General features: G+C 44.1%; 1 protein-coding gene across 2 annotated transcripts in view; it reads left to right on the plus strand.

Moving 5' to 3' along the window:
* The first annotated feature begins 1,533 nt into the window (after window positions 1-1,533).
* LOC115136053 (F-BAR and double SH3 domains protein 2-like) overlaps window positions 1,534-24,622 on the plus strand; it is a 62,703-nt gene continuing 39,614 nt past the window's right edge. The window contains exons 1-3 of one of the 2 annotated variants that reach the window (XM_029671421.2): window positions 1,534-1,792; window positions 4,586-4,683; window positions 12,976-13,021. In XM_029671421.2, the coding sequence (XP_029527281.2) occupies window positions 1,772-1,792; window positions 4,586-4,683; window positions 12,976-13,021 (165 nt within the window). In that variant the 5' untranslated portion in view covers window positions 1,534-1,771. Of the gene's footprint in view, window positions 1,793-4,585; window positions 4,684-12,975; window positions 13,022-24,622 lie in introns of those variants that run through there. The other variant, XM_029671422.2, reaches the window with a different exon arrangement.

Raw genomic sequence — 24,622 nt, forward strand, 5'->3', positions numbered from 1 at the left:
TCAGCGTGAAATGCCTGTGCGGAAGTTCTGGTCCCAGTCTAGTTTCAGTTTCAAGTTTTAATTTGAATGTCATATGCACAAGAACAGTGAAATGTCTTTCTTGCTAACTCAAAACCCCAAAATGCAATAATCAATAACAATGTAATACTAGAAAAAAACATGAGAAATATGAAGATTACAATATGTAAGCAAGTAAGCATGCTATATACAGGGTCAATTCCAACACCATATTTATAATGTGCAAGGATACTGGAGTGATTGAGGTATATATGTACTGTATAGGGGTAAGGTGACTAGGCAACAGGATATGTGATAAGAGTAGCAGCAGCTTGTTTGTGAGTGGTGTGTGTGTGTAGTGTGCGTGCATGCTATGTGTGAGTGAGCAGATGATGGAGTGAATGTGTGTGAATGTGTAGGGCCCTGTGAGTGTGTGTGTGTGTAGGGCCCTGTGAGTGTGTGTGTGTGTTGTGTGCGTGCATGCTATGTGTGAGTGAGCAGATGATGGAGTGAATGTGTGTGAATGTGTAGGGCCCTGTGAGTGTGTGTGTGTGTAGGGCCCTGTGAGTGTGTGTAGTGTGCGTGCATGCTATGTGTGAGTGAGCAGATGATGGAGTGAATGTGTGTGAATATGTAGGGCCCTGTGAGTGTGTGTGTGTAGGGCCCTGTGAGTGTGTAGGGCCCTAAGAATGTGTAGGGCCCTGTGAGTGTGTAGGGCCCTGTGAGTGTGTAGGGGCCTGTGAGTGTGTAGGGCCCTGTGAGTGTGTGAATGTGTAGGGCCCTGTGAATGTGTAGGGCCCTGTGAGTGTGTAGGGCCCTGTGAGTGTGTAGGGCCCTGTGAATGTGTAGGGCCCTGTGAGTGTGTAGGGCCCTGTGAGTGTGTAGGGCCCTGTGAGTGTGTAGGGCCCTGTGAATGTGTAGGGCCCTGTGAGTGTGCAAAAATAAAGGTTAACTCAGATAGTCGGGTAGATATTTTGTTAGCTATTTATCAGCCTTATTGCATGGGGATATAAGCTGTTCAAGAGCTGGTCCCTGTTAAATGCCCAGTTAACAAATGTAATTGCATTCTCCCATGAATCTCTTATATTATAAACACGTCAAACTCAGTGCACTGCTAACGACCAATAGCCTACTTTAATCACAAAAGTAGGCCTACAACACAAGACAACCTGGACATTGTTTTAGTCAACCATGTTGAATGATAGGCTACTAGAAATATGTATAATTTCGCCTTTACGTGTCATTTATCCGTGGTAGGGATACATCTCTATATTCATCTGAGACAATTGAGAGAGAATGAATAATAAAATAGGTGTATTTCTGAGGGCCACGGCATAGGCCTAAACGCACAGATGTGCAGGGGTTAGAGAGATGTACTGTATCACCTAATCCCCAACTAATCCCAATGTTTATGAAGAGGACATTGCCACTAGAGAGATATAGCCCACGGCGAGTCTTCATCCCAACCCAGAGCAATTCAATCCCAATGAAAAATCCCGTGCATTTCCTCAGCATGTCGCCATTCTTCTCTCCTCCACCGGAAACCCCACTGAATCGCAAACTTCACTTTTATGTTCGCGGAGGCAGTCCATTTTTAACAGGACTTCGTCGGTGTGTTGAGTTTGGTCGTTATGGCCGCCTAAATCAGACTAGCTAAATTCTCACAGTGCATGGTTGTCTTTCGATTGTATCTAAATTACAGAAAGTTTTGCACGGGATTTCCGGATTAACGCAAATATTTGTTAGGATTTTTCTTGGGGGTTAAATTTCAAACATGCAGCCTCCGCCGAGAAAGGTGAGTTGTCTAGTTTTTACTTTCCTCTGCAAATGTTTTGACGAATGTTGGAAGATGCACGCTTTGTTGCAGTCCAACTTTAAGATATGTGCCCACTACGTCGGAACAAAGTTGTATAGTTTTTATCAAACGCAAATACGACCTTTTTTGTTATAGAAGACTACTTCTTGAAACGGTTATATTTTTTTCAATGTTCCAAAGTAGCCTAAGAAATGTCCTAGTATTCAATTCAAGGAAAACACATTTTCTCACTGTTCCAAATAGGTTGTAGCTTTTGCCTGGCTCACAAACTGACAAAGATACATTGTAACAGTCTTGCTTTTGGTGGAGATAATTTGTAGTAAACTATAGTGGTGATGGATGACTGAATTTGGACCCGTGTAAATAAAATAGCAACACAACTGTAGCTAGAACAGCAAAAACAATTATTGTAATGGGAATCCTGTTACGGTCTCATGTTGCAGAAACATTACACACCATCGGACAAGTCGCCGAAGTCTGTTGCGGGTTGGATAAGAAATTATACTGTGATAAAATTCCATCAGTTGAAGTTGAACTTGGACTGGATATCAAATTCTGTCAAATCCAGATTTGTTATTTTTAACAATGATGTTCTTAATGGGTTAATGGGGAAAAAACAATTATCACTATGATACGTATGCCATTTTTGTTATATTCATGATTAGCTAGTTGATGGATTAATGTCTCTCTCAAACCGGGTTCGTTTAGCCTACTAATTGCTGAGGAATATTCAAATGTCAGTGGTAACACTACAGATTAGTCAATTCCTGAAATAGAAACACCTTGGCCTATTAGATCAACCACTTGACTTGTTGTAGTTGCCTGAATATAGCCTTCTAATTTTAACCTTAGTATATTTCCCCTAATGATCAGCTGTGTTATGATAATAGTATAATACACTACAGTAGGCTGTGGTTCACCATTTCTCTTCAGAAATAGGAGTCAAATCACCACTACAAAATACTGTATTATAATTTACAGTGCAACACAGCAACCAATGCATGGTCCAGATCAACTTGAGATCGAATGACAAGTGAGGATCAACACCATGCATGATGACAGAATGATCTTCTCAGGGTAGCCTATAAGGTCAGTGAGTGTAGTTTGAGCCCTAATGGTTTCCCAGTTGAACACACACACCCAATTACTAGCCCCGAGACTGGGTTACCTAACCCAGGGGCCAATTAGAAGTCTACAGAGGCAACTCTGCTTTCCTCCACCCAGCCCCAGAGAGAAGCATTTTACCCAGCTTCACCTGCCTCTGGATTAGTACATAGTTGACTTCTGGGCCTTGTTCATTAGAAAATAAAATGCTCTGAAACAGGGAGGGGAATTGTCATTTTCCAGTAAGATATGCTCAATTTTGTTTTGCGGTGCCCTAATGAACACGACCTAGATCAATTTAATGGCTTGGTATTGTTGTGAATCTGTCAACCGGGAACACGCAGATATCCAAAGACTGTTAAACATAATGTTTGCACTTGGGAGCAATTTCCGTATGCCTGAAGGTACCACGTTCTTCTGTACAAACAATAGTACGCAAGTATAAACACCATGGAACCACGCAGCCGTCATACCACTCAGGAAGGAGAAGCGTTCTGTCTCCTAGAGATTAATGTACTTTGGTACGAAAAGTGCAAATCAATCCCAGAACAACAGAAAAGGACCTTGTGAAGATGCTGGAGGAAACGGGTACAAAAGGATCTATATCCACAGTAAAACTAGTCCTATATCTACATAACCTGAAAGGCAGCTCAGCCAGGAAGAAGCCATTGCTCCAAAACCGCCATACAAAAGCCAGAATACGGTTTGCAACTGCACATGGGGACAAAGATTGTACTTTTTGGAGAAATGTCCCCTGGTCTGATGAAACAAAAATAGAACTGTTTGGCTATAATGACCATCGTTATGTTTGGAGGAAATATGGAGAGGCTTGCAAGCCAAAGAACACCATCCCAACCGTAAAGCCCAGGGGTGGCAGCATCATGTTGTGGGGGTGCTTTGCTGCAGGAGGAACTGGTGCACCTCACAAAATAGATGGCATCATGAGGTAGGAAAATTATGTGGATATATGGAAGCAACATCTCAAGACATCAGTCAGGAAGTTAAAGCGTGGTCGCAAATGGGTCTTCCAAATCGACAATGGCCCCAAGCATACTTCCAAAGTTGTGGCAAAATGGCTTAAGGACAACAAAGTCAAGGTATTGGAGTGGCCATCACAAAGCCCTGATCTCAATCCAATAGAAAATGTGTGGGCAGAACTGAAAAAGCATGTGTGAGCCAGGAGGCCTACAAACCTGACTCAGTTACACCAGTGCTGTCAGGAGGAATGGGCCAAAATTCCCCCAATTTATTGTGGGAAGCTTGTGGAAGGCTACCTGAAACATTTGACCCAAGTTAAACAATTTAAAGGCAATGCTACCAAAACACTAATTGAGTGTATGTAAACTTCTGACCCACTGGGAATGTGATGAAATAAATAAAAGCTGAAATAAATCATTCTCTCTACTATTATTTTGACATTTCACATTCTTAAAATAAAGTGGTGATTCTAACTGACCTAAGACAAGGAATTTTTACCAGGATTAAATGTCAGGAATTGTGAAAAACTGAGTAAGTGTATTTGGCTAAGGTGTATGTCAACTTCTGACTTCATCTGTATATGACATGCGGTGCTCTTATCAGGAGTTGACTGTATTCTGCTCCATATACAAGAGCTGGATTTGGATGTTTTGCCCACTTCTTCTGATATAACTGTTTTGCCTCTCTCAGGTCAAGGTTACCCAGGAGCTGAAACACACTCACTCTGAGCAGATAAGCAGACTACACATCAAACATCAGACAGAGTGTGACCTACTGGAGGACCTGAGGTAAGGGGAGGAGAGTGGAAGGAGCCGGTGGATGCCAGTGGAGGCTGCTTCTCTATACCCAGTTCCAAATCAACCCCTATCCCCTACTACCTAGGTAGTTGTGAAAGGCTTGGATATGTATAATCAATAATTCCACCTAGCCTGTCAGAGGGCCTAGCCCCTATTACCATATTGGTAAAACCTACCCAACCTTAGTAAATGTCTATGATATGAAGTGCCGTTGTGAGGTAGGGGTTTATTTGGAAGGGGACAGTACTCTTGGGTCTGGCTTCCTGTCATTTGGCTTGGGTGACAAAGAGATGAAAAATCACTAAAGATCAAACGAACCAGAGCTGTTCAGCCAGTCGCTCTTGGAGGAAAATTGGTTTTGGATAATAAATTAACTTTGGAATCTTCCTGGTTGGAAGATTCCTGGAATCAGGATGGAATAGTAAGGAAATCTTGGAATCATCCAAATGTGAATTTTGGTTACCAGAATAAAAGAATATTGATAGTTGGAGAGGGAGAATGATAGGGTCAGGCAGTGATATAGTATAGGGAAGAAGAGGGAGAGCAGGGCAAAGTTCAGTTGTCAAACGTTGCAGATAGAAATTCCAATAATAGAGCCGATGTGATTCCTAAGGGAGCAGACACACAGCACCAAATGTCAATCTGCCGTTCATTCAGCGTGGTGTGTTTTTTAGGGACCACATTCTTGCTGGTGGGTGTCAGACTGATGACATTTTCGAGCGATTCTACATGTAGAATCGGTTTGCATATTACAGTTGGCACTCTGTTCAGAGGTGCTAAGTCAGGGTTTCCCAAAATTGGTTTTTGGGACCCCAAGGGATGCACATTTAGTTTTTTGCCATAGCACTACACAGCTGATTCAAATAATCAGCTAATCATCAAGCTTTAACATTTTGAATCAGCTGTGTAGGGCAAACTACATGTGCACCCCGTGAGATCCTGAGGACTGAGTTTGGGCAAAGCTGTGTTAAGTATGCTCTGCCGGCAAACGCTATTGGTGTGTCTGATTTTTCAGTGTTTCCCAACTCCGGTCCTCCAGTATCCCCCAACAGTACATATTTTTGTTGTGGCCCCAGACAAGCACACCTGATTTTACTTGTCAACTAATCATCAAGCCCTTAAAGTTGAATCATGTGTTTTTTTCTGGGGCTACAACAAAGGTGTGCTGTTGGGAGTACTGGAGTTGGAAAACACTGCTCTACATGACTGGCATGTTTGTTCTACATAGAAGTATGCTATCTGAATGTTCCAAAGCGTTGGTCCTATTGAATGCGACCCAGGGTTGTGTTCCCTAGGGACGGCGGTAGCCTAGCGTTTAAGACTGTTGGGCCAGTAAACCAAAAGGTCGCTGGTTCAAATCCCTAAGCAGATAAGATGGAAAAATCTGCGCCAATGAAGTGGATGTCGATTTTAAGGCAGCCCCCTGTACCTCTGATTCAGAGGGGCTAGGTTAAATGCGGAAGACACATTTCGGTTTAATGCATTCAGTTCTGCAACTGACTAGGTATCCCCTTTCCCTTCATTAGGCACCAAACAAACTAAAATTGGATGGACTACTTCGGGGTTTCCCAATCTCGGTCCTGGGACCCCGCCTGGGTGCACATTTAGTGTTTTGCCATAGTGCTACACAGCTGATTCAAATAATCAACTAATCATCAAGCTTTGAATCAGCTGTGTAGTGTTAGGGCAAAAAAACACCCCTTGGGGTCCCGGGGATCGAGTTTGGGAAACGCTGGCCTTCTTGGACTTCAATAAGAAACACTCAGTTTGCAATGGAAAACTAAAACTTAGGCTCGAATGAACATGACCCATGCAGAGGGAAAGGAAGAAGAGGCCAAGAGGAGATGCAAATCACCAGAGGGGAAGCCAGATCTGTTGTCAGTTTGGATTTGCTGAATACTGGAGCACTCAGACCAGTAATGTCTTGTTTTAGCCTGAAGTGACCCATGTGGAATTTTGGCTATTCATAAGTACAAAAATGGATGTAGCAACTAAGGATTCTAGCTTTAATTTCCAATTAAATGCCCAGTGTACATGACCAGTCTAGTCAAAGCCAATTTGCCTACTTCACCCATCAATCAAAAGGAACTGACTGTGGCCCTGGGGTGTCTGACTGTGTGTCTGACGCGTCAAGGAGGCTGGGTTGTGTTCAATTGCCACTTAAAACCTATTGTAATGGAAAACAAATATCCATTTTTCTTATTGGACAGGTCCAGGTAGTCCTTCCCAGTTTCAGTACATTTTTCTACATTTGGTGCCTAATGTGGGAAAGAGGAAAAAGATATTGATCCTGTGGTTCTCGTACTGTTTACACATGAGAGAGACAAGATGTGCCATACTCTGCTCACTCCTGGAACTGTAAAGACTCCAAACAACACAACCTGGGTCATATTCATTAGACATCAAACATAATAAAACGGACTGAAACAGAGAGGGACTATTTGGACATGTCAACTTTTCCCTCAATGTTAGTAAGACTAAGGAGCTGATCGTGGACTATAGGAGAAAGAGGGACGAGCATGCCCCCATCCACATCAACAGGGCTGTTGTGGAGCGGGTCGAGAGCTTCAAGTTCCTTGGCGTCCACATCACTAAGGACTTGGTCGACACACCCGTACAATCGTGAAGAGGGCATGGCAGCGACTCTTTTCCCTCAGAAGGCTGAAAAGATTTGGCATGGGTCCTCGGATCCTCAGTTATACAGCTGCACCATCAAGGGCATCTTGACTGGCTGCATTGCCACTTGGTATAGCAAATTAACCGCCCTTGATCGCAGCCCAGTATATCACTGGGGCCGAGCTCCCTGTCATCCAGGACCTGTACGGTGCATTCGGAAAGTATTCAGACCCCTTGACTTTTTCCACGTTTTATGTTACAGCCTTATTCTAAAATTGATTAAATGTTTCCTCATCAATCTACACACAATACCCTATAATGACAAAGCAAAAACAGGTGTTTAGGAATTTTCAAATGTATTCAAAATAAAAAAACTATTACATTTACATAAGTATTCAGACCCTTTACTCAGTACTTTGTTGAATCACCTTTGGCAGCAATTACAGCCTTGAGTCTTCTTGGGTATGACGCTACAAGCTTGGCACACCTGTATTTGGGGAGTTTATCCCATTCCTCTCTGTAGATCCTCTCAAGCTCTGTCAGGTTGGAAGGGGGAACGCCGCTGCACAGCTATTTTCAGGTCTCTCCAGAGATGTACAATTGGGTTTCATGTCCGGGCTCTGGCTGGGCCACACAATGACATTCAGAAACTTGTCCCAAAGCAACTCCTGCGTTGTCTTGGCTGTGTGCTTAGGGTCATTGTCCTGTTGGAAGGTGAACCTCTGGAGCATGTTTTCGTCAAGGAGCTCTCTGTACTTTGCTCCGTTCATCTTTCCCTCGATCCTGATTAGTCTTCCAGTACCTGCCGCTGTAAAACATTCCCACAGCATCATGATGCTGCCACCTCCATGCTTCACCGTAGGGATGGTGCCAGGTTTCCTCCAGACGTGACACTTGGCATTCAAGCCAAAGAGTTCAATATTGGTTTCATCAGACCAGAGAATCTTGTTTCTCATGTTATGAGAGTCCTTTAGGTGCCTTGTGGCAAACTCCAAGGGGGCTGTTATGTGCCTTTTACCGAGGAGTGGCTTCCGTCTGGCCACTCTACCATAAAGGCCTGATTGGTGGAGAGCTGCGGAGATGGTTGTCCTTCTGGGAGAACCTTCCATCTCCACAGAGGAACTGTCAGTGACCATCGGGTTCTTGGTCACCTCCTTGACTTAGGCCCTCCTCCCCCTTTTGGCCAGGCAGCCAGCTCTAGGAAGAGTCTTGGTGGTTCTAAACTTCTTCCATTTAAGAATGATGGAGGCCTTTTTTGGTACCCTGCCCCAATCTGTGCCTCGACACAATCCTCTCTCCGGGCTCTACGGACAATTCCTTCCACCTCATGGCTTGGTTTTTGCTCAAACATGCACTTTCAACAGTGGGAACTAATATAGACAGGTGTGTGCCTTTCCAAATAATGTCCAATCAATTGAATTTACCACAGGTGGACTCCCAAGTTGTAGAAACATCTCAAAGATGATCAATGGAAACAGGATGCATGTGAGCTCAAATACTACAGCGTGTCTATGCTGCTTATTCGCACCACTACTACTATTTTGATCTCAATCAAACAATTTGTCAGGTTTATAATCTGACATGCTATTCAACAACTCTCTAGATATCAGTCTGATACATCATTTATGATGCCTAGCATATCATTGGCTGTTGAATCTTAGGGCTGTCCCCAACAAAAAAATATTGGTTGACTGAGTCCTGTTAACCTTATTTTTCCTTATATAGACAGAATAAAATCAACTTCATATGCGCTGAGCTTTGTCTGATGCTTTAAGCATACTGTTTGATTACATAATTAAGACACAGAAATGACTCAAGAAAGAACCCGATGGTCAAACTGTTATAAAAAGGAGTGTGTGTGACTGGGGCACGTTGTCTCGTTCTGTTTAAACACATAGCAGTGTTTATTGCACTGTCCATGCTGAAGCTGTAACATTACAGCCATTTACTTTCTGACTGTAAAGTTTTGTTCTGTTACCGAAATCCCTCATTTGTTTGACAAACATTCCCTATTCCTTCAACCCTAGCTCTCTTTACATGAAATGCGCGAGCATCACATGCATATGAACAATAGGACCTCACCTATAGCCTATCATAATCACATCATTGGTTATAACAGCAAAATGAATGTGGAAGGCATGAAAAATAAACTTGAAATGGGTGAATGTTTACTGGCTACTCCGGAAGGAAAGAGGAAGTCAGATCTGTGGAGGTCATTTGACTTAGTTGTGGAAACTACTGGGGATCTAGAAAAAGGAGGGTATAGGAGCAAGTGTTGCGTGAGTATCGTCTGTGTCAAACAGTCGTTATATTACAATATTTTTTTTTCTGGCAATTTGCAACAGTGTAAACAATACTCTCTCCTCTCTCAATTTTCTTAGACAACAAGGCTCAGGCAAAGGCAGTTGTCTTAGACAACAAGGCTCAGGCAAAGGCAGTTGTCTTAGACAACAAGGCTCAGGCAAAGGCAGTTGTCTTAGACAACAAGGCTCAGGCAAAGGCAGTTTTTTTTGTCTCTGCTGCCTCCACCGCATTGTTCTCAATCCCACTATACTGATTAACTTTGCTATTATGCACATAGCAACATAGGGATAGGTGCCAATTCTACGGCGCACTAAGATTGAGCATTTGTTATAAAATAATGAGATTGATTAGTGTTGCATCATTATTTTTACATAATATAACCATATACAATTTCATGATCAAATGCCTTAGGAGTGATGGGTTGTGCCATCCCTGTGGCGTCCGCAATGGATTAGTCCACTGAGACAGGCGTGAATCAGACTGGTGTCTTGTGCGCCATGAAAATAATACAAATAATAGTTTTAATCATATGCGCTGAATACAACAGTTGTAGACCTTACATTGAAATGCTTACTTACAAGCCCATAACCAACAATGCAGTTTAAAAAATACGAATAAGAAATAAAAGTAACAAGTAGTTAAAGAGCAGCAGTAAAATAACAATAGAGAGACCATATATAGGGGGTACCGGTACAGCGTCAATGTGCGGGGCACCGGTTAGTTGAGGTAATTGAGGTAATATGTACATGTAGGTAGAGTTAAAGTGACAGAGATAATAAGAGTAGCAGCGGTGTAAAGGGGGGGGGGGGGGCAATGCAAAAAATCTGGGTTGCCATTTGATTAGCTTTTCAGGAGTCTTATGACTTGGGGTAGAAGCTGTTTAGAAGCCTCTTGGACCTAGACATGGTGCTCTGGTACTGCTTGCCGTGCTGTAGCAGAGAGAACAGTCTATAACTAGGGTGGCTGGAATCTTCTTCTGACACCGCCTGGTATAGAGGACCTGGATGGGAGGAAGCTTGGCCCAGTGATGTACTGGGCCGTACGCACTACCCTCTGTAGTGCCTTGAGGTCGGAGGCCAAGATGTTCCCATACCAGGCAGTGATGCAACCACTCAATGGTGCAGCTGTAGAACCTTTTGAGGATCTGAGGACCCATGCCAAATCTTTTCAGTGTCCTGAGGGGGAATAAGTTTTGTCGTGCCCTCTTCACAACTGTCTTGGTGTGCTTGGACCATGTTAGTTTGTTGGTGATGTGGACACCAAGGAACTTGAAGCTCTCAACCTGCTCCACTACAGCCCCGTCAATGAGAATGGGGGCGTGCTCGGTCCACCTTTTCCTGTAGTCCACAATTAACTCCTTTGTGTTGATCATGTTGAGGGAGAGGTTGTTGTCCTGACCCCACACGGCCAGTTCTCTGACCACCTCCCTATAGGCTGTCTCGTCATTGTTGGTGATCAGGCCTACCGCTGTTGTCATCAGCAAACTTAATGATGATGTTTGAGTCGTGCCTGGCCTTGCAGTCATGAGTGAACAGGGAGTACAGGAGGGGACTGAGCACGCACCCCTGAGGGGCCCCTGTGTTGAGGATCAGCGTGGCGAATGTGTTGTTACCTACCTTTACCACCTGGGGTCGGCCCGTCGGGAAGTCCAGGATCCAGTTGCAGATGGAGGCGTTTAGTCCCAGGATCCTTAGCTTATTGATGAGCTTTGAGGACACTGTGATGTTGAATGCTGAGGTGTAGTCAATGAATACCTTTCTCACTTAGGTGTTCCTTTTGTCCAGGTGGGAAAGGGCAGTGTGGAGTGCAGTAGAGATTGCATCATCTGTGGATCTTTTAGGGCAGTATGCAAATTGGAGTAGGTCTAGGGTTTCTGGGATAATGGTGTTGTGAGCCATGACCAGCCTTTCAAAGCACTGGCTACAAACGGGAGTGCTATGGGTCAGTGTTAATTTAGACGGGTTACCCTAGTGTTCTTGGGCACAGGGACTATGGTGGTCTGCTTGAAACATGTTGGTATTACAGACTCTGACAGGGAGAAGTTGAAAATGTCAGTGAAGACACTTTCCAGTTGGTCAGCGCATGTTTGCAGTACACGTCCTGGTAATCCGTCTGGCTCTGCGGCCCTGTGAATGTTGACCTGTTTAAAGGTCTTACTCACATCGGCTGTGGAGAGCTTGATCTCACAGTCGTCCAGAACAGTTGGTGCTCTCATGCATGTTTCAGTGTTAAATCAGGAACATATTCCACTCTGTGCTAGCCGAACAGTCCTGTAGCTTAGCATCTGCTTCATCTGACCACTTTTTAAAAATGATCTAGTCACTGGTGCTTCCAGCTTTATTTTTTGCTTGTGGTCAGGAGGATAGAATTAAGGTAAGATTTGCCAAATGGAGGGCGAGGGGGAGCTTTGTACATGTCTCTGTGTGGAGTATCCCCCCCCCAACAGCACGAGCTGTTGTTTACATATTTGCATTGTCCGCCGCTGTTCTATCCTGCCAGCTGTATGTTGATAATGTCATCATTCAGCCACGACTCCATGAAGCATAAGATGTTACATTTACATTACATTACATTTAAGTCATTTAGCAGACGCTCTTATCCAGAGCGACTTACAAATTGGTGCATTCACCTTATGACATCCAGTGGAACAGTAGTGCATCTAAATCTTTTAAGGGGGGGTGAGAGGGATTACTTTATCCTATCCTAGGTATTCCTTAAAGAGGTGGGGTTTCAGGTGTCTCCGGAAGGTGGTGATTGACTCCACTGTCCTGGCGTCGTGAGGGAGTTTGTTCCACCATTGGGGGGCCAGAGCAGCGAACAGTTTTGACTGGGCTGAGCGGGAACTGTACTTCCTCAGTGGTAGGGAGGCGAGCAGGCCAGAGGTGGATGAACGCAGTGCCCTTGTTTGGGTGTAGGGCCTGATCAGAGCCTGGAGGTACTGAGGTGCCGTTCCCCTCACAGCTCCGTAGGCAAGCACCATGGTCTTGTAGCGGATGCGAGCTTCAACTGGAAGCCAGTGGAGAGAGCGGAGGAGCGGGGTGACGTGAGAGAACTTGGGAAGGTTGAGGCGTTCTGGATGAGTTGTAGGGGTTTAATGGCACAGGCAGGGAGCCCAGCTCCCAGTTACAGTTTTTAATGTCTAGTTGGTAACATAAAAAATTGTAACTGCTCGACTAAAGATATCCCGGTCGACCAACAGCCTATCGACCAAACAATCGACCAGTTGATGAAATAGGGTCAGCCCTACTAAATGTTTCATGCGTTGTCTAATTTATATAGTCCTGTAGTGTCCATTCAGTATCTTTTCCCAGTTTATTAATTATGTTGTATATCATTCTGTGGTTCTACCTTTCCTCCTTGTAGGACATTCAGTCAGAAGAAAGCTGCCATAGAAAGGGACTATGCCCAGGTGAGTATCTCTCTCTCCGTCCTTCCTTCTCTCTATATATATCCCTCTGGAGGTGTGTTCATTTCTGCATGCGGAAGCCAGTTCATTGTGGCGTTGCTGTCTTCAGCTTTGGGGCACCCAAAAAATAACTTGCCTCCCACAAAGGCACCAATTGCTTCCCCATACGAGGTTCGGGTAAGGTTGCGGTTGTTGGGTGGATCTGGGCTCAATTGTGGTCTGATGCATTTCTCATCTATCACAGAGGACCACTTTAAAGGTTTTTGTCTCAGTTGTGGTGTTTTGTGTAGCCCACTTCCTTGTCGTCGAGTTGTTTATGCCACAGCTTCCTGTGGATGTCAATTTACTGTCTGATAATCCCCCCTCTGCTTTGGTCTTTTCCGGCTTTGCATCCCTGTGTGGAATGTAAACCATTACTGTGAGAAAAGAGGGCCCTGACTTGGGAGTTCCCCCAACCAGGCAGTACCCAGCCACTTCATTGTGTGTAATATAGTGTGTGAGAGGGCGAGAGAGATTGCTGGTGTGTGTGTTTTTGTTTGAGGATTTCATTCACACCCTGCTGATATACCATTCATACAGTGCCTTCAGGAAGTATTCATACCCCTTGACTTATTCCACATTTTGTTGTGTAACAGCCTGAATTCAAAATGGATTTAAAAAAATCTCGCACATCTACTCACAACATCCCATAATGACAAAGTGAAAGCATGTTTTAAAATTTTTCCCAAATGTATTGAAAATGAAATGCATATCTTATTTACAGCGGTATTCCACCCCCTAATTCAGTACTTTGTTGAAACACCTTTGGCAGGGATTACAGATGTGAGTCTTTCTGGGTAAGTCTCTTAGAGCTTTGCACACCTGGGTTGTACAATATTCACACATTATTATTATTTTCAAAATTCTTCAAGCTCTGTCAAATTGGTTGTTGATCATTGCGAGACAGCCATTTTCAGGTCTTGGCTATAGATTTTCAAGTATATTGAACTGAACTTTAACTAGGCCAGTTTATTGTCCTGCTGAATGGGGAATTAATCTGTGTCTGGTAGAAAGCAGACTGAACCTTCTTAGGATTTTGCCTGTACTTAGGTCCATTCTGTTTCTTTTTGATCCTGGAAAAACTCCCTAGTCCCTAACGATTACAAAGATACCCATAACACGATGCTTGAAAATATGGAACGTTTTTCAACAGAATCAGTGGAATGCAAACACAGTTTACTTTCATAGCAGCCACATACAAACAGAATGATCACTTTGCTCGTTGTAATTCCTTTTTGCATCTACGCGCTCTCCTCCTCCTCACCTTTCCCTCTGCCTGTGGACTTCAGTGCACAACACATCAGCTGTCTGTGACCAGGTCCAAAAAAAACTTCATATCATAACCGCAACACACGGCCTACATCATTGTCACCATATTATCTAACGTCATAGTCTACTTAGCTAATAGAACTAACACATTAGTAAACTCTCTACAATCATGCAGTACAGTCAGAAGGCAGTTTAGCAGTTACACCCGTGGCAATAAATTAATAAAACCGAAAGCTTAACTTGACTTGGAAAAGTTCTAGTGTTAGACAGCCAGCTAGCTAACATAGCATGCCTCCGGGTGTTTTGTTTGAGTAGGCGGAAGTGAAAAGTAAAAAAATAATAGCATGAAATATAGCTAGCTCTCTCTCTTGCTACTCCTTCATTTAAGAAATTCATTTGTTCAAGACAATAGCTGAACATTTTATCTCTCTTTGAGTCAACTACTCACCACATTTTATGCACTGCAGTGTTAGCTAGTTGTAGCTTATGCTTTCAGTAATAGATTCAATCTCTGATCCTTTGATTGAGCGGGCAACATGTCAGTTCATGCTGCAAGAGCTCTGACAGGTTGGAGGATGTCCTCCGGAAGTTGTCATAATTACTGTGTAAGTCAATGGAAGGGGCTGAGAACCATGAGCCTCCTAGGTTTTGTATTGAAGTAAATGCACCCAGAGGAGGACGGAAACTAGCTGTCCTCCAGCTACACCATGGTACTACCCCTTGAAAGTGCTGTTGAGGATGCTGTAGACCTTCATTGCAAAAGTGTGTTTAATCAATCATTTGGTAATATATGAATATATTTAGAATAGTTTTATCTAAAAATGTTTTTTTTAACGTTTCACTTAAGAAATTTGACAAAATTCGCCTTCCTCTTTCCTCTTTCACTCTGCCAATTAGGTTAGTATTGTGGAGTAACTACAATGTTTATTTTTACCCATCTACCAATTGGTGCATTGGAAAACCTTCCCTGGTATTTGTGGTTAAATCTGTGTTTGAAATTCACTGTTCGACTGAGGGACAATTATCTTTATGTGTGGAGTATAGTGTGGAGTATCCCCCCCAAGCAGACACATCGATGGCTCTGAACAAACTTTATTTAACTCTTTGCAAACTGGAAACCATTTATCCGGAGGCTGCATTCATTGTAGCTGGGGATTTTAACAAAGCTAATCTGAAAACAAGACTCCCTAAATTTTACCAGCATATCGATTGCGCAACCAGGGGTGGTAAAACCTTGGATCATTGTTACTCTAACTTCCGCGACGCATATAAGGCCCTGCCCCGCCCCCCTTTCGGAAAAGCTGACCACGACTCCATTTTGCTGATCCCTGCCTACAGGCAGAAACTAAAACAAGAGGCTCCCACGCTGAGGTCTGTCCAACGCTGGTCAGACCAAGCTGACTCCACACTCCAAGACTGCTTCCATCACGTGGACTGGGACATGTTTCGTATTGCGTCAGATGGAAATATTGACGAATACGCTGATTCGGTGTGCGAGTTCATTAGAACGTGCGTCGAAGATGTCGTTCCCATAGCAACGATAAAAACATTCCCAAACCAGAAACCGTGGATTGATGGCAGCATTCGCGTGAAACTGAAAGCGCGAACCACTGCTTTTAATCAGGGCAAGGTGTCTGGTAATATGTCCGAATATAAACAATGCAGCTATTCCCTCCGCAAGGCTATTAAACAAGCTAAGCGTCAGTACAGAGACAAAGTGGAATCTCAATTCAATGGCTCAGACACAAGAGGCATGTGGCAGGGTCTACAGTCAATCACGGACTACAAGAAGAAACCCAGCCCAGTCACGGACCAGGATGTCTTGCTCCCAGGCAGACTAAATAACTTTTTGCCCGCTTTGAGGACAATACAGTGCCACTGACACGGCCTGCAACGAAAACATGCGGTCTCTCCTTCACTGCAGCCGAGGTGAGTAAGACATTTAAACGTGTTAACCCTCGCAAGGCTGCAGGCCCAGACGGCATCCCCAGCCGCGCCCTCAGAGCATGCGCAGACCAGCTGGCCGGTGTGTTTACGGACATATTCAATCAATCCCTATACCAGTCTGCTGTTCCCACATGCTTCAAGAGGGCCACCATTGTTCCTGTTCCCAAGAAAGCTAAGGTAACTGAGCTAAATGACTACCGCCCGTAGCACTCACTTCCGTCATCATGAAGTGCTTTGAGAGACTAGTCAAGGACCATATCACCTCCACCCTACCTGACACCCTAGACCCACTCCAATTTGCTTACCGCCCAAATAGGTCCACAGACGATGCAATCTCAACCACACTGCACACTGCCCTAACCCACCTGGACAAGAGGAATACCTATGTGAGAATGCTGTTCATCGACTACAGCTCGGCATTCAATACCATAGTACCCTCCAAGCTCGTCATCAAGCTCGAGACCCTGGGTCTCGACCCCGCCCTGTGCAACTGGGTACTGGACTTCCTGACGGGCCGCCCACAGGTGGTGAGGGTAGGCAACAACATCTCCTCCCCGCTGATCCTCAACACGGGGCCCCACAAGGGTGCGTTCTGAGCCCTCTCCTGTACTCCCTGTTCACCCACGACTGCGTGGCCATGCACGCCTCAACTCAATCATCAAGTTTGCGGACGACACAACAGTGGTAGGCTTGATTACCAACAACGACGAGACGGCCTACAGGGAGGAGGTGAGGGCCCTCGGAGTGTGGTGTCAGGAAAATAACCTCACACTCAACGTCAACAAAACTAAGGAGATGATTGTGGACTTCAGGAAACAGCAGAGGGAACACGCCCCTATCCACATCGATGGATCAGTAGTGGAGAGGGTAGCAAGTTTTAAGTTCCTCGGCATACACATCACAGACAAACTGAATTGGTCCACTCACACTGACAGCGTCGTGAAGAAGGCGCAGCAGCGCCTCTTCAACCTCAGGAGGCTGAAGAAATTCGGCTCGTCACCAAAAGCACTCACAAACTTCTACAGATGCACAATCGAGAGCATCCTGGCGGGCTGTATCACCGCCTGGTACGGCAACTGCTCCGCCCTCAACCGTAAGGCTCTCAGAGGGTAGTGAGGTCTGCACAACGCATCACCGGGGGCAAACTACCTGCCCTCCAGGACACCTACACCACCCGATGTTACAGGAAGGCCATAAAGATCATCAAGGACATCAACCACCCGAACCACTGCCTGTTCACCCCGCTATCATCCAGAAGGCGAGGTCAGTACAGGTGCATCAAAGCTGGGACCGAGAGACTGAAAAACAGCTTCTATCTCAAGGCCATCAGACTGTTAAACAGCAATCACTAACATTGAGTGGCTGCTGCCAACACACTGTCATTGACACTGACCCAACTCCAGCCACTTTAATAATGGGAAAATGATGTAAATATATCACTAGCCACTTTAAACAATGCTACCTTATACAATGTTACTTACCCTACATTATTCATCTCATATGCATATGTATATACTGTACTCTAGATCATCGACTGCATTCTTATGTCACTAGCCACTTTAACTATGCCACTTTGTTTACTTTGTCTACATACTCATCTCATATGTATATACTGTACTCGATACCATCTACTGTATGCTGCTCTGTACCATCACTCATTCATATATCCTTATGTACATATTCCTTATCCCCTTACACTGTGTATAAGACAGTAGTTTTGGAATTGTTAGTTAGATTACTTGTTGGTTATCACTGCATTGTCGGAACTAGAAGCACAAGCATTTCGCTACACTCGCATTAACATCTGCTAACCATGTGTATGTGACAAATAAAATTTGATTTGATTTAGTGATGAGGTAGTCATTCAAAAATCACGTTAAACACTTATTGCACACAGAGTAAGTCCATCCAACCTCTTATGTAACTGGTTAAGCACACTTTTGCAACTGAACTTATTTAGGCTTGCCATAACAAAGGGGTTGATACTTATTGACTCGAGACATTTCATCTTTTCCACTTTAACATTATGGGGTATTATATTGTGTGTATGCAAATGACCAAACATCTCAATGTAATAAATGTTTAAATCAGGCTGTAACACAATGACATTTGGAAAAATTAAAGGGGTGTGAATACTTGCTGAAAGCACTCTATGTACCACATTCTATATATGAAGTCACCCTCAAGACAGAGCGCTTCCAAGACCCTTTCTCACACCCACTCTAAACCAACACTTTTATCCGGCTGAAGATTCAGGGTGCAACGCAACAAAACCATAAATAGCATGCAAGTCTTCCGTGCACAATACACAAACATGTTCACACACACACACACTATAAACAAGGACATTGTATAATTCTCATCACCACACGATCTATTCACTAATTGCGTCTTTGTGCTACTTCCTGTGTCGTTGTGTCATGCCCTGAAGCCATCCTGTAAACAATGTATTACTGATGCTTGTCTAGGGTAATTGGATATGCAACTGCATAAAAACAATACACAATATGCCATACATGAATGGCGATATGTTCCTACTACTTTGCGCTCCAGGGAATTATTTCCGTGGTGCACCATAACAAATACTTTTCTGCCTCGATTTGGAGCCAGCCTCCTAGTCGTGTGACTAGCTCAGAATTGGAATTGATTATCATGTCACTCAGTGATCCACACACCCTAAGTCCCAAAGTCCCACACTATTACCTCTAAGCGCCAGCATTTTGAGCCTGGGGGCAAGATTATGTAAACACACACACACACACTCTCACTCTCACTCTCCAAACAACCCCCACTCAGTAATATATTGTCTCTGTCTCATGGAGATGTCAATCTGAGCGAGAGTGCATTAGGAAAGTATTCAGACCCCTTGACTTTTTCCACATTTTGTTAGGTTAGCCTTTTTTCTAAAATGTATTCAATAATTTTTTCCCCTCATCAATCTACACACAATATCCCATAATGACCAAGCAAAAACAGCTTTTGAGAATCTTTTTCAAATGTATTAAAAATAAATGTAAATATCACATTTACGTAAGTATTCAGACCCTTTACTCAGTACTTTGTTGAAGCACCTTTGGCAGAGATTACAGCCTCAAGTCTTCTTGGGCATGATGCTACAAGCTTGGCACATGTGTTTGGGGAGTTTCTCCCATTCTTTGTAGATCCTCTCAAGCTCTGTCAGGTTGGATGGGGAGCGTCGCTGCACAGTTATTTTCAGGTCTCCAGAGATGTTTGATTGGGTTGAAGTCCGGGCTCTGGCTGGGCCACTCAAGGACATTCGGAGACTTATCCCAAAGCCACTCCTGCATTGTCTTGGCTGTGTACTTGGGGTTGTTGTCCTGTTGGAAGGTGAACCTTCGTCCCAGTCTGAGGTCCTGAGTGCTCTGAGCAGGTTTTCATCAAGGATCCTGAGTAGTCTCCCAGTCCCTGCCACTGAAAAACATCCCACAGCATGATGCTGCCAACACTATGCTTCACCATAGGGATGGTGCCAGGTTTCCTCCAGATGTGACGCTTGGCATTCAAGCCAAAGAGTTCAATATTGGTTTCATCAGACCAGAGAATCTTGTTTCTCATGTTATGAGAGTCCTTTAGGTGCCTCGTGGCAAACTCCAAGGGGGCTGTTATGTGCCTTTTACCGAGGAGTGGCTTCCGTCTGGCCACTCTACCATAAAGGCCTGATTGGTGGAGTGCTGTATAGATGGGAGAATCTTCCAGAAAGACAATGATCTCCACAGAGGAATCCTAGAGCTCTGTCAGAGTGACCATTGGGTTCTTGGTCACCTCCCCGACCAATGCCCTTCTCCCCCAATTGCTTAGTTTGGCTGGGCGGCCAGCTCTAGGAAGAATCTTGTTCTAGGAAGAATCTTCTTCCAATTAAGAATGATGGAGGCCACTGTGTTCTTGGGGACCTTCAATGCTGCAGAAATGTTTTAGTACCCTTCCCCAGATATGTGCCTCGACACAATCCTGTCCCTGAGCTCACGGGACAATTCCTTCAACCTTGTGGCTTTGTTTTTGCTCTGACATGCACTGTCAACTGTGGAACCTTTTATATAGACAGGTGTGTGCGTTTCCAAATCATGTCCAATTAATTAAATTTACCACAGGTGGACTCCAATCAAGTTGTAGAAACATCTCAAGGATGATCAGTAGAAACAGGATGCACCAGAGCTCAATTTCATGTCTCATTGCAAAGGGTCTGAACACATGTAAATAAGGTATTTGTTTTTAAAATGTCTAAAACCCTGTTTTTGCTTTGTCATGGTGTATTATGTGTAGCTTGATGAGGGGGAAAAAAGTAATATAATCCATTTTAGAATAAGGCTTTAACGTAACATTTGGAGAAGGGGTCTGAATACTTTCCGAATGCACTGTATGCTCCCTGGGTTGTATACATTGGGGCACACCTTAGCTGAGCATGTCTTATAGGACAAGTTTAGGTAGTCCCCTCCTATTTTCTTTTGTTTGGGGCTTAGTGAATACACCACCTGGCTACCTGTCTCGTGTTTGTGCCTATTTATTCCAGTGACTCATACTAGGTCATTTGATTATGGCCATTTTGATTTCCCTGAAGAACACACACTCCGGGGTGATATTTCCCCTAGGTACAGATCTAGGATCAGCTTCCTCATCCCATTCCTCAATTCTCACCTTATCCATTAGCTGTGAAAAATGATAAACTGGCCCAAGATCAGCGTCTTGGGTTTACCTTCACCTTACACCAAGCGCGCACTGTAGATGCCAAGCATGAGGATTGTCAGTACATGCAATCAATATGACTTTCCCAACATGTGTTTCAATAACATAGTTGTTTGCTTGTGATGATGCAACAGGATACTTTTTCTCACTCAGCTTGCAGCTTTTGTCTCTGAACTGTCTATTGGGTTGTGTTCATTAGGCACCAAATGTAAGAAAACAGTCTGAAACTGGGAGGGACTACCTGGACTTGTCCAATAAGAAGCACTTGTAGTCATTTTCCATTGCAAAACATTTCTAAACGTTTGCCCTAATGAACTGGTAGAAGAAGCAGAAGGCTTTTTTGGGCGCCAAATTAGAGATGAGCGTTAGACTGTTGAATCAAAGCAGGTCACAGTGGACTCTGAAATGCTTGTTTTTCTCTAACTTACCCTCTTCCCTTTTGCCTCTTCTCTATCCCTCTCTTTTTCCTCTCTGTCTTAACACCTGCATGCTGCCATGACCTGATTGATATTCAAATCACAGTAAGTGATAAAATGACCCCCTCTGTCCCTCGTCCTTAACCCGTCCTACCATTCCCTCCTCCCTCCGTCCATCCCTCCCTCGCCCCCCGCCACACAATTCAGACACGTCCGCTCTGCTGGCTACACTCTCTGTGACTCCCACAATGGCTGGGTTTGTGGCGGTGGGTTCAGCCATTTGGAACTTTGGCACCAGAACCCAGTGACACCAAAGCGTTCAGAGACTGGGCCTAAAGTGTGTCAGGATGGGAGTGTGTCCCTTGTGGATTGAATTTAGCCTGGTCCCAGATTGGTTTGTGCTTTATAGCCAATTCCTATAGTTATTGGGCATGCCAATGACCATCGAAGTTGGCAAGACGGCACAAACCAATTTGGGACCAGGCCAGATTGACTTGAACTCACCTCCCTGCATGAACTCTATAGCAGTCAGTCAGTCAGTGTTTGAGATGGACAGTTAGCAACTGCAGACTGACTGATCTATAAATCATAATGAATAGTCATTTTGGATGCCAGATAGTAGTTGATCTCAAACACGCTTGGTCGGTTGGTAGGCCTTTAGGATGTTAGTAGGTGCTAGCTAGCCTGCATTCTATGTTTAGGTCAGACATTTGCCCAAGTTGCCATTTCGATCACCTGTCTCTCTGTTCACCTAAGAATGTGGTCCATATAGCAGTGTGTGTGCGTCTGCATGACTTTGCACCCTCGCATACCAAAGGCCCCACTGCGGGGGAAAAGCCTGAAATATTTCAGTTGGTCTTTGTGTTTACTCTGCAATGCTATTCCAGTTCCTCAAAGCTAAACCTCACTGCCGGCAAGCGGTATTTCCAGGGGATGCTACTGTGGTTTAAAATAAGTGAATTACATTACAAAATAAAAATGAGCCCAACTGAGCATAAATGTGCTGCAGGCCTGCAGCAGCCACCACTTAACTATACCCATGCTCTAGGTGAGTGAGTCCATGGCTGCATCTCAAATGTCATTCTTTTCTTTTGACCAGGGCCCGTAGGGTCATGAGGTGGAGCCCTTAAGTTAACCTGTCCAATCATTTCTAATCAGTGATTACTTCAAAGAAGGAAGTCTCCACACCCCTTGTTCTTTCACATCCAACGTTCTAAAATGTAGACATACTGGAACTTTGACCTGTGGTTTTCTAGGGTTGTTCATTATGGCACACCATAACAAAACGTTTTGCAACAGAAAGCGAAATTGAGTTTCTTATTGGAAACTTTCAGCTGAAGAACATACACACATCAAGGTACTTTTCACAGGTGCTGGAGTTATAGGCAAAGTCATGGAAAACAGAAAGGAAAATGCTGCACACTGCTGCTCATGTTCACAGGTGATTTTTATTTATAATGTTTCGACCCTTTGGTCTTCATCAGGCATCCACATCCCAGGAGGGGGCGTGGAAGGTCCTATATATAGTCAGTACTCAGCAAAACATTTATAACATAAGTTCACAATATTAAACATTCAATGTATCAGAATCTATGATCACACACAAGGAATGTGATATATACAGTTGATGTCGGAAGTTTACATACATTTAGGTTGGAGTCATTGAAACTCTCCTAGAGATGAATGCACTTTGGTGTGAAAAGTGCAAATTAATCCCAGAACAACAGCAAAGGACATTGTGAAGATGCTAGAGAAAACAGGTAGAAAAGTATCTATATCCACAGTACAACGAGTCGACATAACCTGAAAGGCCGCTCAGCAAGGAAGAAGCCACTGCTCCAAAACCGCCATAAAAAAGCCAGACTACGGTTTGCAACTGCACATGGGGAAGAAGATTGTACTTTTTGGAGAAATGTCCTCTTGTCTGATGAAACAAAAATAGAACTGTTTGACCATAATGACCATCGTTATGTTTGGAGGAAAAAGGGGGAAGCTTGCAAGCCGAAGAACACCATTCCAACCGTGAAGCACGGGGGTGGCAGCAGCATGTTGTGGGGGTGCTTTGCTGCAGGAGGGACTGGTGCACTTCGCAAATAGATGGCATCATGAGGGAGTAAAATTATGTGGATATATGGAAGCAACATCTCAAGACATCAGTCAGGAAGTTAAAATCTTGGTCACAAATGGGTCTTCGAAATGGACAATGACACCAAGCATACAGTGGGGCAAAAAAGTATTTAGTCAGCCACCAATTGTGCAAGTTCTCCCACTTAAAAATATGAGAGGCCTGTAATTTTCATCATAGGTACACTTCAACTATGACAGACAAAATGAGGAAAGAAATCCAGAAAATCACATTGTATTTTTAATAAATGTATTTGCAAATTATGGTGGAAAATAAGTATTTGGTCACCTATAAACAAGCAAGATTTCTGGCTCTCACAGACCTGTAACTTCTTCTTTAAGAGGCTCCTCTGTCCTCCACTCGTTACCTGTATTAATGGCACCTGTTTGAACTTGTTATCAGTATAAAAGACACCTGTCCATAACCTCAAACAGTCACACTCCAAACTCCACTATGGCCAAGACCAAAGAGATGTCAAAGGACACCAGAAGCAAAATTGTAGACCTGCACCAGGCTGAGAAGACTGAATCTGCAATAGGTAAGCAGCTTGGTTTGAAGAAATCAACTGTGGGAGCAATTATTAGGAAATGGAAGACATACAAGACCACTGATAATCTCCCTTGATCTGGGGCTCCACGCAAGATCTCACCCCGTGGGGTCAAAATGATCACAAGAACAGTGAGCAAAAATCCCAGAACCACACGGGGGGACCTAGTGAATGACCTGCAGAGAGCTGGGACCAAAGTAACAAAGCCTACCATCAATAACACACTACGCTGCCAAGGACTCAAATCCTGCAGTGCCAGATGTGTCCCCCTGCTTAAGCCAGTACATGTCCAGGCCCGTCTGAAGTTTGCTCGAGAGCATTTGGATGATCCAGAAGAAGATTGGGAGAATGTCATATGGTCAGATGAAACCAAAATAGAACTTTTTGTTAAACTCAACTCGTTGTGTTTGGAGGACAAAGAATGCTGAGTTACATCCAAAGAACACCATACCTACTGTGAAGCATGGGGGTGGAAACATCATGCTTTGGGGCTGTTTTTCTGCAAAGGGACCAGGATGACTGATCCGTGTAAAGGAAAGAATGAATGGGGCCATGTATCG

This window comes from Oncorhynchus nerka, linkage group LG10, assembly GCF_034236695.1.
Source record: "Oncorhynchus nerka isolate Pitt River linkage group LG10, Oner_Uvic_2.0, whole genome shotgun sequence".
Taxonomy (NCBI): Eukaryota; Metazoa; Chordata; class Actinopteri; order Salmoniformes; family Salmonidae; genus Oncorhynchus; species Oncorhynchus nerka.